Source organism: Cervus canadensis, chromosome 1 (assembly GCF_019320065.1).
Source record: "Cervus canadensis isolate Bull #8, Minnesota chromosome 1, ASM1932006v1, whole genome shotgun sequence".
Taxonomy (NCBI): domain Eukaryota; kingdom Metazoa; phylum Chordata; class Mammalia; order Artiodactyla; family Cervidae; genus Cervus; species Cervus canadensis.
This window is the reverse complement of record NC_057386.1, coordinates 49,945,607-49,963,397: the sequence shown is the minus strand read 5'-3', so window position 1 is coordinate 49,963,397 and position 17,791 is coordinate 49,945,607. Positions and strand designations below refer to the sequence as shown.

At 40.3% G+C, this 17,791-nt stretch overlaps 1 protein-coding gene across 4 annotated transcripts in view; it reads left to right on the top strand.

Moving 5' to 3' along the window:
- The window catches only part of PRR11 (proline rich 11), a 29,338-nt gene that overhangs the window by 2,911 nt on the left and 8,636 nt on the right, over positions 1–17,791 (top strand). For 2 of the 4 annotated variants that reach the window (XM_043482813.1, XM_043482821.1), the window contains exons 2-5: positions 6,499–6,581; positions 8,906–9,038; positions 14,718–14,868; positions 15,287–15,409. In XM_043482813.1, the coding sequence (XP_043338748.1) occupies positions 8,911–9,038; positions 14,718–14,868; positions 15,287–15,409 (402 nt within the window). In that variant the 5' untranslated portion in view covers positions 6,499–6,581; positions 8,906–8,910. The remainder of the gene's footprint in view (positions 1–6,498; positions 6,582–8,905; positions 9,039–14,717; positions 14,869–15,286; positions 15,410–17,791) is intronic. The other 2 variants (XM_043482804.1, XM_043482827.1) reach the window with 1 other exon arrangement.

The window sequence follows — 17,791 nt, the reverse complement described above, 5'->3', positions numbered from 1 at the left end:
TCTGTAACTAAAAGGCTATGCAGCAGCAAAGACCCAGGACAGGCAAGAAAAAAGAGTAGGGGAAAATAGACTATATCAAAAGACAAAAGCAAGGGAGAGCCCGGGGAAAAATAGTGATGTCAACTGAAGCCAAAAGACAGAAAGGGGAGTGATGGTAAGGAGAAGGGACAGGATGACTTAGAGAAATATTTCTGATTCGTGTATATGAATACTTTTTTAATATAGTCTATTCTGTAAGGCAATATTCTTATTTCCTCACGTTTTTTTTTTATCATGTTGTGGTACAGGCTTTTTTCTTTTGAATTGGCCTTAAATTCTCTTCAAAGCAAAGTAAGTAAAATGGAAGTGTATTTTTCAATTTAAAAAAATAAGAAAAATGCTTTGAGTCATCATGAAAGAATGAGTTTCTATCTAGTGTTAACAGTTGGAATCCCACCTAATCTATCGAAAAGAATTTGTAAGTCTCATTACTCTTTTGGAAAGGGGACAGTACATGTCTCATCTAGATAAAGATTGCTATATACTCTATTAATTGAACAGTTATCCTCTACAGAGTATCTAAAGCTTTTAATAAAGCTAAGGTTGCTTTATCCTTAGCTTGCTGAATCCTCTGTCCTAGTTGAGGTGAGAATTCATTATCTTTTAATTTTGGAAGAGCTATGATTATTTTTTAATATAATGTTAATCTAGAAAATATCTCAGACTGCATCTTTCTATCCTGACAGATAAGACATATTCTTTTAATTCTCTACTTGTGTCATTTACTATATTTAATTAGAAGGCTGTTAGATAGTAATAATGACCCAGGGCCCAGGACACACACATACAGAAGAGATAAGAGAAAATATTGTTTCATTCCTAGATTTTTTTCATTAAAAAATAATTTCCCAAATGATATACATTGGAATATGTAGAATTCTTTAGAAATCTGAATGCATAGGCACTGGAACAACCACCAGGAAATGGCTAGAAAGAGATGACCCACTTTCAGAAAGGTGGTATTTTTCCAGCTAATAGTATATGCCAAAGGTGAACTGGCCAATACTACTTCAAGGCTTATTAGAAATAAACACACAAACAAGAAATGGTAGTCCTCTGAGTCCTCTGTCTATAATCTTGGTTCCCATTTGCCCAAAGGCAACATTATCCACTTTTCTGATTATTTTCTGGTGTTTACCTCCATGTTTCTAAGTAATATATTTATAATATTCTACTATTTCTTTTTTTCTCCCAAGGTTAAACTCTGTATAAATTTAGAGAACTACTAATTTCTACTTTCTTCTGTCTTCACAATACACCTGTGTCATAATTTTTGGCTGTCATTTGTGTCAAGAGTGTTCTGCCTATGTGTTCCTCTAAGAGTTTTATGGTGTCCTGTGTCATAATTTTTAATTAAATAAATACTCAATGTTGATACTATAAAATATTGTGTAACAGCTGCTCATTACATGTTAACTATGATTTCATTTATTTTCTTATACAACTTTTTCCTAGACATTGTTTACATGTTTATTTTTTTAAGCACTTCTCAGTAACCTGGACCGAACTTTACAGAAAAATAATAAACTCCACTCAGAATATTCAAATTTGCACTAGGTAATTTATCTATTTCCTTTTTTTTTTCCTGCTGAAGCCCTCTGTTACACTTGCTTATTTCACTGGCTAAGTAAAGGGTCAGTCAACTACTATTTTTATAGGTCTCATGAGCTAAGAATGGTTTTTGCAATTTGCAGTAGGTGGGAAAAAAATCAAAAGAAGAATAATACTTTGTGACTTATGAAAATTCTATGAAATTCAAATTTCAATAGTCATAAATAACATTTATTGGATGAAAACCACAGTCATTGTCTATGGCTGTTTTGATGCAGAGTTGAGTGGTTGTAGCAGAGACCAGATGGCTTGTAAAGCCTAAAACATTTATTATCTAGCCCTTCACAGGAAAGGTTCGCTGACCCCTGCCCTGGGCCCACTGCAAAACTGTCTTCCAAGGACTTATGGTCACCATTATCCTGGAAATTCCCCTTATTATCTCACTTCTGTTCTCACACTTGACTGAAATTTTGGCCAGGTATGGGATTGTAAACATTCTCCATCAGAATTGCAGGGTGGCTGTTCAACTCTGATGTCATTCTATTCTCAGTCCTCTGTATCCAGGCTGTGTTTTCTCTAGAAGCTTTTAGAATATCCTCTTTACTTTTGGTGTTCTAAATGATGGCGTACCTCAATGTGCATCTTTATTCAAATTATGCTGAATAATTTCAGTATAATTTCAATCTGGAAATTCAAGTCCTTCAGTTCTGGGGAATATTTTTGTATTGTTTATTGGATAAAATCGTCTCCATTTTTTTCTGTTCTCATCTAACACTTTAATCTTCAAACTGTTCTGTTACATTTTTTAAATTTCTATTATTTTCAATTTTAAAAGCTTCTTCTTATCCTTTTTCAAGAATGCAAGATCTCGATTTTTTTTTTTTTTTGGCCTTGATCCTTTTTAAAATTTATTTTTAATTGATTGATGATTGCTTTACAGTACTGGTTAGATATCTGTCGTGTATCAACATGAATTAGCCATCGGCGTACATGTGTCCCTTCCCCTAGGTTGTTACGGAGCCCCGGTTTGAGCCCCTTGAGTCATACAACAAATCTCCTTCGGCTGTGTATCTTACATATGTTAGTATATATGCTTCCATGCTACTCTCCATTCATCTCACCCTCTCCCTCCTTTCCCCCATTCTTGTCCATATCCTTTTCTGAAGTTTTGTGTTTTTTGTTTTTTTTTTTAAGTTTTCTTCTACTTTCTACATTCTTTCCATTTCCCTCTGTTTATTTTGGTCTCTGTTCTTCATATTTAAGACTCTTCCTAAAATGATTGATGATCCCTGGCTGTTATATGTCAAAGGAAGACACCAAAAAAATAGTTGGTTGGCAGCTCAAAGTAGCGGAGGTGGATATTGTCAAGCTAAAGCCAGTTTCCCTGGAAAAGAATCTAGTCTCCTCCAGGAAGAAGGAGAAGTGTGGGGTTTTGGGGCCAGGAATTAAACTTGGGTGGCTTGTATTTGGGGAGTTGAGCTGAGGAAGGGAACAGGACCATCCCACATATTCTGAATAGTGACATAGACATTACTCTGCTATGCCTGGTGACCCAAATTCAGCAACTCTACCTTCTCCAGAGAATAGACCTATCCGTGAAGTGAAAACCAGGACACTGCCTGGCTGCATGGACTGGAGGGAAGAGGTCAAAGGCCTATTTAGTTGTTATGAAGACTTTTCATTCATCAATTAAGCCCTACCCCAAAACTTCGGAGGGACTTGGTGCTTTCAAGTCTGAAACTTCTCCGAGTTCTGGAATTTGTCTTGTTTCCTGTTGACTTCTCTACCATCCAGTCAAATCTCAGCTTTCCTCTGTTCCGCCAAGTCAGTTACCACTGTTACATTTTCCACGATTTAATTCACACATATCCTCTATTAGAGTATCTGTTCCTATTCTTTGTCCTGTGAGTTTATGCCTTTTTTATTCCTTTACTGTCTTTTTCATGATGTTTCAGAAGGGAGTGGAACAGTAATGTGCTAATAATTATTTATAAATATATATGCACAATTTTATTATAAATTTGCTGATATATACTGATGTAAACAATGATAAACAATTATTTTATCATAAACAATGATAAAATATATAATACCTTTTCTTATAAATTTTGTATAGCCAATTGAGTCTCACAAAATGCTATTAATGATTTTTTTAATTGATTTTTTTATGGACTTCATTTGTAACCAACCTATGGTTGCAGTCTATAAACAAGCTTAGTCCTGATATGAATCTTGGTTAATATTTTCATTTACTCTGTGAAGTAAGACAAATGTGAAACACAAAGATTTATGTTGGAACTTCATTTCAGTAAGCAATTTCTGATAAATAATCATTTTCAAATACTGGAGTAATACTCCTCAATTTTTCTGCTGTTCAAAATGTAATGACTACAGACAAGATATACTCTTAAGTTTAATCTACCCTATTGACATTTTTTATCACCTTTTTTACTCGTTTATTTATTTATTTATTGGCCATGTTGCACAGCATGTTTCCTTCTTCGTTCCCTGACCAGGCGTCAAACCCATACCCCCTGCATTGGAAGCACAGAGTCTTAACCACTGGACTGCCAGGGAAGTCCTCATCACTTTCTTAACAGTGAACAAAATATTAAATCAAGCTATAATTTGTAGGGGTTTGTGTTTGTTTGTTTGTTTTTGACCCTGAAGCTTGAGGGATCTTAGTTCCCCTACCAGGTATTAAAGCCATGCTCCCTACAGTGGAAATGTGGAATCCTAACCACTGGGATGCCAGGGGATTCCCAAATTTGTAGTGTTTTATAATAGCCATGGTATAAATTCTCCTATCATGGCCAGTTTCTAAGTTTCCAATGTGAAGTCCTTGAATGTGGCATTGGGAGGAAATGAGCAGTAATATATCTAAAGCATTTTCACTATATAGATAAAATAAGTTAAAAAAACTTTAAGAGCATACATATTAGTAAAACCTTTATGAAATGCTGAGTTTTATATACTTATAAATACCTTTTAAAATCTAAATTACATAATTATAAGTTTATATAATTGATATGGTAGATTTAACAACTGGCCCACAGGCTTCCTAAAAATGCAACAGTGAGTACCAATCCCAGCACATCATTGGAGCACAGGTTGAGGTAGAGAGTCAATCCACCGAGTCTAACCAGAATGTCCAGCTCCTTTTAAAGTCTGTTTTCATAACTGAGGGATTGGTGAATATAGGAAAAGGGGAAGCAGGAGGCCAGTTCTCTTTGTCAGTTTGATCCCTAACAAAAGACTTCAAGGCGAGAAAGGGAACAGGAATAGAGGAGGGAGGGCTTGAAGGAGGGCTGAAAAATAGCGCGGGGCGGTTACTATGGAAATCTCAGATTCAGAGGAATCCCAGTCAGTGAACTCTGCCTCGGATAGAGGTTTCTTCATAAAATAGTCTTGGCCATGAATTTGATGAGGTTTAACTTCTTTTCTAGCAACCATAAGTTTTTTGTTGTTTCCTGAGGCTTTCCTAAGTATCTTCATCCAGAGTATTTTTGCTTTACGTTTTTTTTTTAATCAATCTTTTAGACATCCCTTGTGTTTAATAATCCCTGTTTAGCCTTCCTTCATTACTTCAGTGGAAAGGAAAAGTGATATAATAAATGTGGAATCAGCTATCTTGAGGTATGTCTCCCACGCCTTTAAGAACAATTAAGAAAAATATTGTTAGTCTGAGGCCTGGCAATTAGTTAAATAAGATGCTGTCAAGTATCTTTATTCCTATAATGGTTGTTGATACACACTCTGTCACCCATTGCCATGAAGGGTAGCCTCCGTAAGTCCAACGTTCTTGAAACTAAAGCCTTTCTTAGTCTTGAATACCCACAGTGGGGCTGGGGGAGGTTCTTTAGTCCTTGGAATCTGAGAGTTTAGCAAGCCTAGCGCTGCATACCAAGTATTGGAGGGTTACAGGGTGAACAAATGTGGAATGAATGTGTATTTTAAAGACCAATTGTTCCTATTCAAATGTAAGTTTGAAGAGAAGGAGGCCCAGCCCTCGAGACCATTTTTAGTTCTGCTGCTTGAATAAGGACATCTTTGTTCCTCAGGTAGCAACAACTAAAACCAGCGAAGCCCTTCTTCACATCAAGCCAGTTCTGACTTAATTTTCTTCAGAAAAGGATTTGAATTAAAATCTGAATATACTAGTTAGTGTTTATTTTTTTAATTTAATTACTTTGCAGCACAGTTGTTTTACAATGTTGTCTTACTGTCTGCTACAGCAAAGTGAATCAGCTATACATACATAGATCCCCTCTTTTTGGATTTCCTTCCCGTTTAGGTGACCACAGAGCCTTGAGTAGAGTTCCTTTAGAGTAACTCAAGTTCTCACTAGTTATCGGTTTTACGCATAGTAATGTATATATGTCAACCCCGATCTCTCAGTTCATCTCCCACCCCTCTTTCACCCCTCGATATCAATATGCTGTGCTGAGAAGTCACCTAAGTTGTATCTAACTCTATGACCCTATGGACTGCAGCCTGCCAGGCTCCTCTGTCCATGGGATTCTCCAGGCAAGAATACTGGAGTGGGGTGCCATGCCCTCCTCCAGGGGATCTTCTGACTCAGGGATCGAATCTGCGTCTCCTGCATGGCAGGCAGATTCTTTACCACTGAGCCACCAGGGATAACACTCACCGATATCAATATAGTGAGTATTTAAAAGTGTTTTAAAATAAATGTTTTGAAACACCCATATCTTAGATTTGGGGTAGTTGTTATTATCTTGTATATCACCTATTCTACTGCATCACAGTGTATTAGGACGAACATGGTCTTTGGAGACTTACAGATTTGAACTTAATGCTTTAGTGCATTCCATTGGATAAATCATTTCATCTTTCTAAGCCTCGATTTATGCTGATCTAAATGGTAATGAAAATTCTCTTACTCAGGGAAAATACCTTGCACAACAATGAAGATTCACTGAAAAAGTGTATGTGAAGTGCCTAAAAGTACATGGGCATCCAATAAAAAGGTTAGTTTTGTTTTTCTTTCACTACCAACTCCGCCAAGTTCAATGGATGCTCAGTAAATGTTACCAGCAAAGAAATCTACTTCCTTTTAAAAACTGACACTACCCAACTATTGCCGTCTCATCTTCTCTGTTATTGTTACCAAACCCAAATTCAGATCCGCTTACCCAACTCAGAGCGCAGCTCATCAACTGACCCTGCATTGTGGTGAAGGAAACTAACAGTGTTCGTTGCAGAATACCAAACAAGGAGAAAGGGCAGCTAATGCTCAAAAGATCTGAACTCCTCACTGGCTTTCAGGCGGGGAATTTTTTTTTTTTTTTTGGGGGGGGTCTTACTGCACACGGCATGTGGGAATTCCCTGACCAGGGTACAAAACTGCACACCCTGCAATGCAAAGTCTTTAACTACTGAACCTCCAGGGAAACACAGGCAAAGATTTGTAAAGGCAGCATTAGGGCAGAGGGTCATAGGGTGCCTGCTCAGCTGGTGGACTTTCTTCTGTTTGCTTGGTGGTAAAGGTAACAAGGTGATGTTTAGGGAATCTTAATCATTAACATTTATGGTCCTAACCAGTCTGGGGTCTAAGTGCTTGTGGTCAGCATATAGTCACCATCTTTCACCTGGGTTGGTGGGGTGCAGGGGTGTCCTTAGTCTCTGCAAGACAACACAAAGATATGTATCGGTTGTTATGTATATCCCATGAGGAAGAATTAGTTTTGTGACTGTTTTATCTCTCAACTATTGTCTTAGCTCTTATTACTATTTTTGCTTGACTGCTTTTCCTTTGATTCTGCATTCCCTCACTTCTCTAATTAGTAGCTGTTTGAGTCTGCTCTTTGGAACTTGAGGGACATCTGGGAGACTGAAGCCTTTTTTCTACAAATAAGACAAAGGAGACAAAAAAGGCCTTTTGCATTGGGAAGACCCTGCAAGGTCCTGCTTGATTTCATTATGAAGAAAGAGAAATTTACTTGACTGAACAAAGAATAGCAAAACAAAACCAGAACAAAATTAGAGTAACATAATGCCAAAGCCAAGGTATTTTTAGAGATAGTTTAAATCTGAGTTTAACTTTTCCCCCAGTTCAGGGTGGTCTCAGGTGGCTGTGGGATTGCCACAGTCTATGATGACCTGAAGTGGGACCTCAGTTCCCTGACCAAGGACTGAACCTGGGTCGCAGTGTTCACCCTGGCACTTGTCTGCTTTGAAGAAAGATTTCAGCAAAGAGGTGAAAAGCAGTGAGACAAGTAACGTGCTTATTAGGAGAGCAGATACATGCAGAGAAAGCACAGGCAGGCTCAGAGAGAGAGAAAGCTGCGCACTTTCCAGGTGGATTAAATTACTTATCCAGGGTTAGTTCTTCCTGATGTCCTCTGGCCAATCATCTTGCTTTGACTTTGAGTCGCTATTTAGTCTGGCTCAGGGCCCTCCCTTCATTGGAAAAGACCCTGATGCTGGGAAAGATTGAGGACAGGAGGAGAAGGGGGAGACAGAGGATGAGATGGTTGGATGGATGACTGACTCAATGGACATGAGTTTGAGTAAACTGCAGGAGATAGTGAAGGACAGGGATCCCCCGGCATGCTGTAGTCCATGGGGTCGCAGAGTTGGAATCAGCTTAGCGACTGAACAACAACACCAGGGCCCTCCCTCGTATGTGTGTGCATCGTTTAGCCAAAATGGATTCCGGTGCAAGAGCCTCTGAGAAGTTACACATTTGGACTGAGTGCTTTACTGCATTACAGAACATAATATGGTCTGGCTCCCATTCCCCTGAGGATCTTTTCTGCACATGCATAGCTTAGGAGCCTCCTTGACCTCAAGAATGAGAAATATGTGGTCTCTTTATCTTTTATCTAAACAGGACTCAACTCATCCTTGCTCCTGCCATTATCTTTATTTTGAAACATCTGTCAGGACTTCCCTGGTGATCCAGTAGTTGAGAATCTGTCTTCTAATGCAAGGCGCACAGGTTCAGTCCCTGGTTGGGGAACTTAGATCTCACATGCTGCAGGGCAACTAAGCCTGCTTGTTGCAACTAGAGAAGCCCCCGTGTGCCACAACAAACACCCAGTGCAGCCAAAAAGAAAAGAAAAGTAATATCTGTCTACAGGGGGCAGAATCCAGCTGCTCAGCTCAGGGTCCCTGTATCTCCTGCTTCAGGCGGACTTCTGGGTTGCTGGCGGTGACCTGTTTGCTAACCAAGATGGTGGTTACAAGGATGTGTTCATTCTGTGATAACGCATTGACCTGTACAGTCAAAAATTGTATTTTTTTCTGTGTAGTATTCTTCAATAAAAAAATGTAAACATTTTCTCTACAGAAACCATGCCCAAATTCAAGCAGCGAAGAAGAAAGCTAAAAGCCAAAGCGAAAAGATTATTCAAAAGAAAAGAAGCCTCTCACTTTCGGTCTAACCTAGTTACACCTCCTCCTCCACCACCCTCACCAGAAAGGTAAGGCATAATGTGGAACAGAGAAAATGTTAAAAATCTGATCAGTTTGGGAACAAGTCACCAGACGTATCAATGAAAAATACAGAACGCCACTTAATTTGAATTTCAGATAACCAATGAATGATTTTTTGTGTGTTGTCCATGCAACATTTGAAATACACTAAAAAAAAATATTTTTTAGTACTTATTCATCCTTTATCTGAAATTAAATTTTAGCTGAGCATCCTGATTTTCATGTGGCAACCATAGTTTAAGAGTTCAAACAAGGGACTACCCCAGTGGCCCAGTGGCTAGGACTCCAGGGGCCCAGGTTCAATTCCTGTTCTGGGAACTAGATCCCACATGTGGCAACTAAGAGTTCACAGGCCGCAACTAAAGAACCCACAAACCGAGATGAAGAGCGAAGATCCTATGTGCTGGAACTAAGACCTGGTGCAGCCAAAAAAATTAAAATTAATTAGTTTTTTTTTTTTTTAAAGTTCAAATGAAGTGAAAAATCTCAGGTAATTGTGTTTAAGGTTTTGTTGTTGTTCAGTTCCTAAGTCCTTCACTATCTTCCGGAGTTTGCTCAAGCTGATGTCCACTGAGTAGGTAGGTGATGCCATCTAACCATCTCATCCTCTGTCATCCCCTTCTCCTGCCCTCAATCTTTCCCAGCATCAGGGTCTTTTCTAATGAGCTGGCTCTGCACAGTAACTATTTTCTACTTTCCTCCTCAATTGTATAAATCTGGTAACTAAGTGACGAAAGAGGGATATACAGCTGGAACTTAAACCTTCATTTTGGTAAAGTTTGGTCATTTATTCTCTGGGACTCAGGGCTTAAATGTGTTATTGAAAGAGACTCTGAGGTCTAAGAACTCTAGGGTGGTAGTTTTCACTATAACAAACTTTACACATTTTGTTTTTAAAGGTCTCTTTACAGAAAAAATTTTGAAACAAACAGACTCAAAAAATCAGTAACCATGATACCATCCTTGACTCCTCTTTCTCCTGAATGTTGCAAGTCCCCCAACTGGCCTTCCTATTCTGCCTTTACCCCCTCTGCAGTGTATTTCAACACAGCATTCAAACTGAGCCTACTAAAATCATGTCATATTGGTCTTCTACAATGAAAGTTCTTTGTATGATCCACAAGGCCTTTATGGTCTGCTTCACATTATCCATTAGTCCTCTTCCCTCCTTTCTACCCTAGTCATCCATCCTCCTTGCTACTCCTCAAACACCTCAGACAGGCACCCACCCCAGGGCCTATGCACTTACTGTTACCCTTGTCTGGAATGTTCTTTTCCCCAATATTTGCTTTGCTAGTTTATTCCGTTGAGGTTTGCTCTCAAAAGCCACCTTCTCAGTGAGACATTCTGTCATTACCCTATTGAAATGTTCACCTCCAGGCAACATTTCACATTCCTGCTGTCTTGCTTTATCTTTTTCTCCTTAGCATCTGTTCACTACCTGAATTCAGTTCAGTTGCTCACTCATGTCTGACTCTTTGTGACCCCCTGAACTGCCCCACGCCAGGCCTCCCTGTCCATCACCAACTCCCAGAGCTTGCTCAAACTCATGTACATTGAGTCAGTGATGCCATCCAACCATCTCATCCTCTGTCACCCCATTCCCCTCCTGCCTGCAGCCCTTCCCAGCATCAGGGTCTTTTCCAATGAGTCAGTTCTTCGCATCAGGTGGCCAAAGTATAGGAGCTTTAGCTTCAGCTTCAGCATCAGTCCTTCCAATGAGTATTCAGGACTGATTTCCTTTAGGATGGACTGGTTGGATCTCCTTGCAGTCCAAGGGACTCCCAAGAGTCTTCTCCAACACCACAGTTCAGAAGCATCAATTCTTTGCAACTCAGCTTTCTTTACACTCCAACTCTCACATCCATACATGACTACTGATAAAGCCATAGTTTTGACTACATAGACCTTTGCTGGCAAAGTAATGTCTCTGCTTTTTGGCATGCTATCTAGGTTGGTCGTAACTTTTCTTCCAAAGAGCAAGCGTCTTTTAATTTCACGGCTGCAGTCACCATTTGCAGTGATTTTGGAGTCCCCAAAAATAAAGTATGTCACTGTTTCCATTGTTTCCCCATCTATTTGCCTGAAGTGATGGGACCAGATGGCATGATCTTAGTTTTCTGAATGTTGAGTTTTAAGCCAACTTTTTCACTCTCCTGTTTCACTTTCATCGAGAGGCTTTTTAGTTCTTTTTTGCTTTCAGCCATAAGGGTGGTGTCATCTGCGTATCTGAGGTTATTTATATTTTACCCGGCAATCTTGATTCCAGCTTGTGCTTCATCTAGCCCAGCGTTTTGCATGATGTACTCTGCATATACGTTAAATAAGCAGGGTGACAATATACAGCCTTGACATACTCCTTTCCCGATTTGGAACCAGCCTGTTGTTCCATGTCCAGTTCTAACTGTTGCTTCCTGATCTGCATACAGATTTCTCAGGAGGCAGGTAACGTGGTCTGGTATTTCCATCTCTTGAAGAGTTTTGCACAGTTTGTTGTGATCCACACAGTCAAAGGTTTTGGCATAGTCAATAAAGCAGTAGTAGATATTTTCCTGGAGCTCTCTTGGTTTTTTGATGCTTTTTTGATGATCCAATGGCTATTAGCAATTTGATCTCTTGTTCCTCTGTCTTTTCTAAATCCAGCTTGAATATCTCGAAGTTCATGGTTCACGTACTGTTGAAGCCTGGCTTGGAGAATTTTGAGCATTACTTTGCTAGTGTGAGATGAGTGCAACTGTGCGGTAATTTGAGCATTCTTTGGCATTGCCTTTCTTTGGGATTGGAATGAAAACTGACCTTTTCCAGTTCTGTGGTCACTGCTGAGTTTTCCAAATTTGCTGGCATATTGAGTGCAGCACTTTCACAGCATCATCTTTTAGGATGTGAAATTGCTCAGCTGGAATTCCATTGCCTCCACTACCTTTGTCCATAGTGATGCCTCCTAAGGCCCACTTGACTTCACATTCCAGGATGTCTGGCTCTAGGTGAATGATCACACCATCATGGTTATCTGGGTCATGAAGATCTTTTTTGTACAGTTTTTCTCTATATTCTTGTTTCCTCTTCTAATATCTTCAGCTTCTGTTAGGTCCATACCATTTCTGTCCTTTATCGAACCCATCTTTGCATGAAATGTTCCCTTGGTATCTCTAATTTTCTTGAAGAGATCTCTAGTCTTTCCCATTTTATTGTTTTCCTCTATTTCTTTGCATTGATCACTGAGGAAGGCTTTCTTATCTCTCCTTGCTATTCTTTGAAACTCTGCATTCAAATAGATATATCTTTCTTTTTCTCCTTTGCCTTTCGCTTCTCTTCTTTTCTCAGCTATTTTAAGGCCTCCTCAGACAACCATTTAGCCTTTTTGCATTTCTTTTTCTTGGGTATGGACTTGATCGCTGTCTCCAGTACAATGTCACAAACCTCCTTCTATAGTTCTTCAGGTACTCTGTCTATTGGATCTAATCCCTTGAATCTATTTGTCAGTTCTACTGTATAATCATAAGGGATATAATTTAGGTTATACCTGAAAGGTGTCGTGGTTTTTCCTACTTTCTTCAATTTAAGTCTGAATTTGGCAATAATCTGACCACAGTCAGCTCCTGGTCTTGTTTTTGCTGACTGTATAGAGCTTCTCCATCTTTGGCTGCAAAGAATATAATCAACCTGATTTTGGTATTGACCATCAGGTGATGTCCATGTGTAGAGTTTTCTCTTGTGTTGTTGGAAGAGGGTGTTTATTATGACCAATGCATTCTCTTGGCAAAACTCTGTTAGCCTTTGCCCCGTTTCATTTTGTACTCCAAGGCCAGATTTGCCTGTTACTCCAGGTTTCTCTTGACTGCATACTTTTGCATTCCAGTCCCCTGTAATGAAGAGGACATCTTTTGCATCTGTTTGTTCTAGAATGTCTTGCAGATCTTCATAGAACCATTCAACTTCAGCTTCTTCAGCATTACTGGTTAGGGCATAGACTTGGATTACTATGATAGTGAATGGTTTGCCTTGAAAACAAACAGATCATTCTGTCATTTTTAAGATTGCACCCAAGTACTGCATTTCAGACTCTTTTGTTGACTATGAGGGCTACTCCATTTCTTCTAAGGGAATCTTGCCCACCGAAGTAGATATAATGGTCATCTGAGTTAAATTCACCCATTCCAGTCCATTTTATTTTCCTGATTCCCAAAATGTCGATGTTCACTCTTGTCATCTCCTGTTTGACCACTTCTAATTTACCTTGATTCATGGATCTAACATTCCTGGTTCCTATGCAATATTGTTCTGGGGAAAGGAGTGGCAAACCATTTCAGTATTCTTGCCTTGAGAACCCAATAAACAGTATGAAAAGGCAAAAAGATAGGACACTGAAAGATGAACTCCTCAGGTCAGTAGGTGCCCAATATGCTACTGGAGATCAGTGGAGAAATAGCTCCAGAAAGAATGAAGGGATGGAGCCAAAGCAAAAACAATACTCAGTTATGGGTGTTCACTACCTAACAATCCACATAGATTTATTTTCTTTTAAACTTTATGTTTTGTATTCGGATATAGTGAATTAGCAATGTTCTGACTGCTTTGGGTGAACAGTGAAGGGACACAGCCATACATACACATGTATCCATTCTCCCTCACAGTCCCCTCCCATCCAGGCTGCCACATAACATCAAGTAGCTTACATATATTTTTCATTTAGCCCTCTTTGTAAATCCTATGAAGGCAGGATTTTTATCTATTTTGTTCATTACTGAATCTCTGACACATATTTATTTAGTGTGTTATTTGATTTATTATTATTTATTTACTCAATAAATATTTGTTATACAAGTCAAACTGGGAATTCTAGAAGTAAATGAAGAATTTGGCTTTTGGTAGTATCTGCCTCTCAGTCATACTATAAAACTAGCTTGCTATTTTATTCAATTCAGTGCAATGCAGTCGTTCAGTCGTTTCCAACTCTTTGTGACCCCATGGACTGCTGCACGCCAGGCTTCCCTGTCCATCACCAACTCCCGGAGCTTGCTCAAACTCATGTACATCAAGTCGGTGATACCATCTCACCATCTCATCCTCTCTCGTCCCCTTCTCCTCCCGCCCTCAATCTTTCCCAGCATCCAGGTCTTTTCCAGTGAGTCGGTTCTTTGCATCAGGTGGCCAAAGTATTGGAGTTTCAGCTTCAGCATCAGTCCTTCTAATGAATATTCAGGACTGATTTCCTTTAGGATGGACTGGTTGGATCTCCTTGCAAGGGACTCTCAAGAGTCTTCTTCTTGAACACTGCAATTCAAAAGCATCAACTTTTAGGTGCTGCTGCTGCTGCTGCTAAGTGACTTCAGTCGTGTCCGACTCTGTGCGACCCCATAGACGGCAGCCCACCAGGCTCCCCCATCCCTGGGATTCTCCAGGCAAGAACGCTGGAGTGGGTTGCTGTTTCCTTCTCCAGCTCATGAAAGTGAAAGTGAAGTCGCTCAGTTGTGTCCAACTCTTAGTGACCCCATGGACTACAGCCCACCAGGCTCCTCTGTCCATTGGATTTTCCAGGCAAGAGTACTGGAGTGGGGTGCCATTGCCTTCTCCGCTCTTAGGTGCTAAACTTAGAATTATTTAATTAGAGCCTGTTAATTCCAACTCAGGAGTTTCCGCTTTGTTTGATTTTGTCTTTCCTACAGAGCGGTTATTCCTTCAACAGATATACCCATTAGCAGAAGCTGGCTAAGACTCTCCTGGAACTTCAGATTTCCCAGTTTTAAAAATGCAATAAAGCTTTGGACAAATAGAGTATGGTCTATATATAGCTGGTGCCAGAGCTGCATGATCCAGGTATGGATTTGACATACATTTTTTCAGAATTATGGTTTTTCTACACACTTAGTATGTGTGTTTACGTGTGTGTGCTCAGGTCAGTAGACACTCAAGCTTAGCTCACATAATATGAAGTTAGGTGGTTATGTCTGTCTTCACTTTTTTAAATAAAATTTTTATATTGAAATATAGTTGATTTACAATGTTGTATTAGTTTTAGGTGTACAGCAAAGTGATTCAGTTACACACACACATATATATTCTTTTTCATATTATTTTCCATTATCGATTATTAAAACATATTGAATATAGTTTCCTGTGCTATGCAGTAGGTCCTTGTTGTTGCCTTCACTTCATAAATCATAGCATTTTCTTTATCATATTGTCCTTATCACATTGCTCAGTGGAGTCAGACTTCTTTATTTGTGAATTTCAGAGTTTAGAAGCATTAAAAAACACCGTCTTTCCATCCCGTCTCTGCCACCAAGAACTTCGTAGTCTAAAACAACGGTTTTGCATTTTGGAAGATGAAGTATGCAAGCTCCAGGAAGCACTGAAGGTTAGTATTATCAAATGAAAACAAAGCCAGAATTAGGTAAGGAGGGAAGGGCTAGTCCTGCATTGGAACCCCAGCGTGCTTTCATTAGAAGAAGGAGTGGTTACAGGCTCGTGCTAGTTCTGGGCATCTTTGCTGTCAGATTTCTTCCTTAAGCTGCAGAGGCTCTGCTCTGCATCACAGAGGGGCTGACCCCTGCAGGTGCCATTGCCTAAGCTCCATGTCACCTGGCTCCCGGTGTGCACTCATGGGAAACACTGATGAGAGGCTAGAAGGAACGAGAAAAGTGAAAGTGTTAGTTGCTCAGTCATGTCCAACTCTTTGTAGCCCCTGGACTATCGCCCACCAGGCTCCCCTGTCCATGGGATTCTCCAGGCAAGAATATTGGAATAGGATGGGTCACCATGTCTTCCTCCAGGGGATCTTCCCAACCCAGAGATCGAACTCACATCTCTTACATCTCCTCCATTGGCAGACAGGTTCTTTACCACTAGTGCCACATATACATGTGTGTATATGTTTGTGTGTGTGTGACTCAGTCGTGTCCAATTCTTTGTGACCCTATGGGCTGTAGCCCACCAGGCTCGTCTCTCCATGAAATTCCCCAGGCAAGAATACTGGACTGGGTAGCCATTTCTTCTCCAGGGGATCTTCCTGACCCAAGGAAGATAGGCAAAGAAGATGGGGTATTTTTCCCCTTTGTTCTCTGTGTTGGGCAGTTCTCCAACAATGATTGCCATTGCCTGCCTCAGTCCCACTCCCACTAGGTCAAGTCCACCATGCTTCTAGATTCTCTGAGTTAACCTAGCTCCGGAGGTCTGGTTACACTGCCCGTTCCTTTGACCTTCCAGCCTCAGAGTGTTCATGGCTTTTGCTGTCGCTAATGACATGGCTGTCTCACTGTCCCTTCTGTACTTCTCAGCCCTTCCATAGTATAGTGGTATAACCAACTCCCCATGTTACATGTTCCCTCTTCAAAAAAAAATTTTTTTTTTTTTTTTTAATTTTTGACTGCACCCTGAGGCATGTGGGACCTTAATTCCCTGACCAGGGATCGAACTCATATCCCCTGCATTGGAAGGCAAAAGTCTTAAACATTGGGCTGCCAGGGATATTCCTGTCTCCTCTTTTAAATATTCAGTGTGGTTTCTAACTTCTTGACTGAGATAGGCAGGAAAAAAACTATAGATATCCACTTTCTCCAAACTCCCCTAAGCAAGACCCCCTATTCTCAGTGTCTAAAACGTAAAGAATAAACACTGTGCTCATTGATTTGGAGAGACACTTCTGGGACTATATAACCCAGAATTTGTACCTCAAGGTGATCTAGCCTAAAGAGAAAAGGCAAATCACCCTACAACCTGGACCTCAGTTTCTGCATCGATAAAATGGGGAAGATACCATCTGTAGTGGGCTGAGTGATGGCCCTCCAAAAAGTTGGCCCAAGTCCTAATCCCTGGAAGCCTGTAGATATTATCTTATCTACCAGGGTCTTTGTAGATAATCAACTGAAGGGTTTTGAGATGAGGGAATCATACTTCATTACCTGGTTGGACCCTCAATCCAATGATGAATGTCCTTATAAAAGACACACACAGTAGAATACATAGAGGGAAGAGAAGCAGTGGGACCACTAAGGGGCAGACGTGGGTCATAGGGCCGCAAACCAAGACATACCAATACATCCCGGAAGCTGGAAGAGACCAGAAACAGAGTCTTCTCTAGAGCCTTAAGAGGGAATGCACGCCTTGATTTCTGGCTTCCAACCTCCAGGAGTGGGAGAGAATGACTTTTCTCTGTTGTAAACTACCAACTTTGTGATACTTTGTTATAGCAGCCTCTAGGAACTATTATGCCCTCTTACTTCCAAGGGTCATTGTATTCATTTGCTAGGGCTGCCATGACAAAGTAGCACAGACTGAGTGGCTTATGCAACAAATTTGTTTTCTCACAGTTGTGGAGGCTAGAAGTCTAGGCTCAAGGTGTTGGTAGGGTTGGCTTCTTCTAATGCCTCTCTCCTCTGCTTGTCTTCTGTGTCTTTAGATGATCTTTTCTCTGTGCCCATGCATCCCTAGTGTCTCTCTTATGTGTTCAAGTTTTGTCTTTATGTAAGGACACAAGTCACACTGGGGTAGATCCCACCCTAATGGCCCCCTTATTATTATTTTTTTAATATTTATTTATTTAGCTGTCCTGGGTCTTAGTTACGGCATATGGGATCTAGTTCCCTGACCAGGGATTGAACCCGGGCCGCCTGCATTGGGAGTGCGGAGCCTGAGCCACTGGTCCACCAGGGAAGTCCCCCTAAAGGCTCCTTTTAATTTAATCATTTCTTTGAAGGCCCTGTCTTCAAATACAGTCACATACTGAGGTACTAGGTGTTCA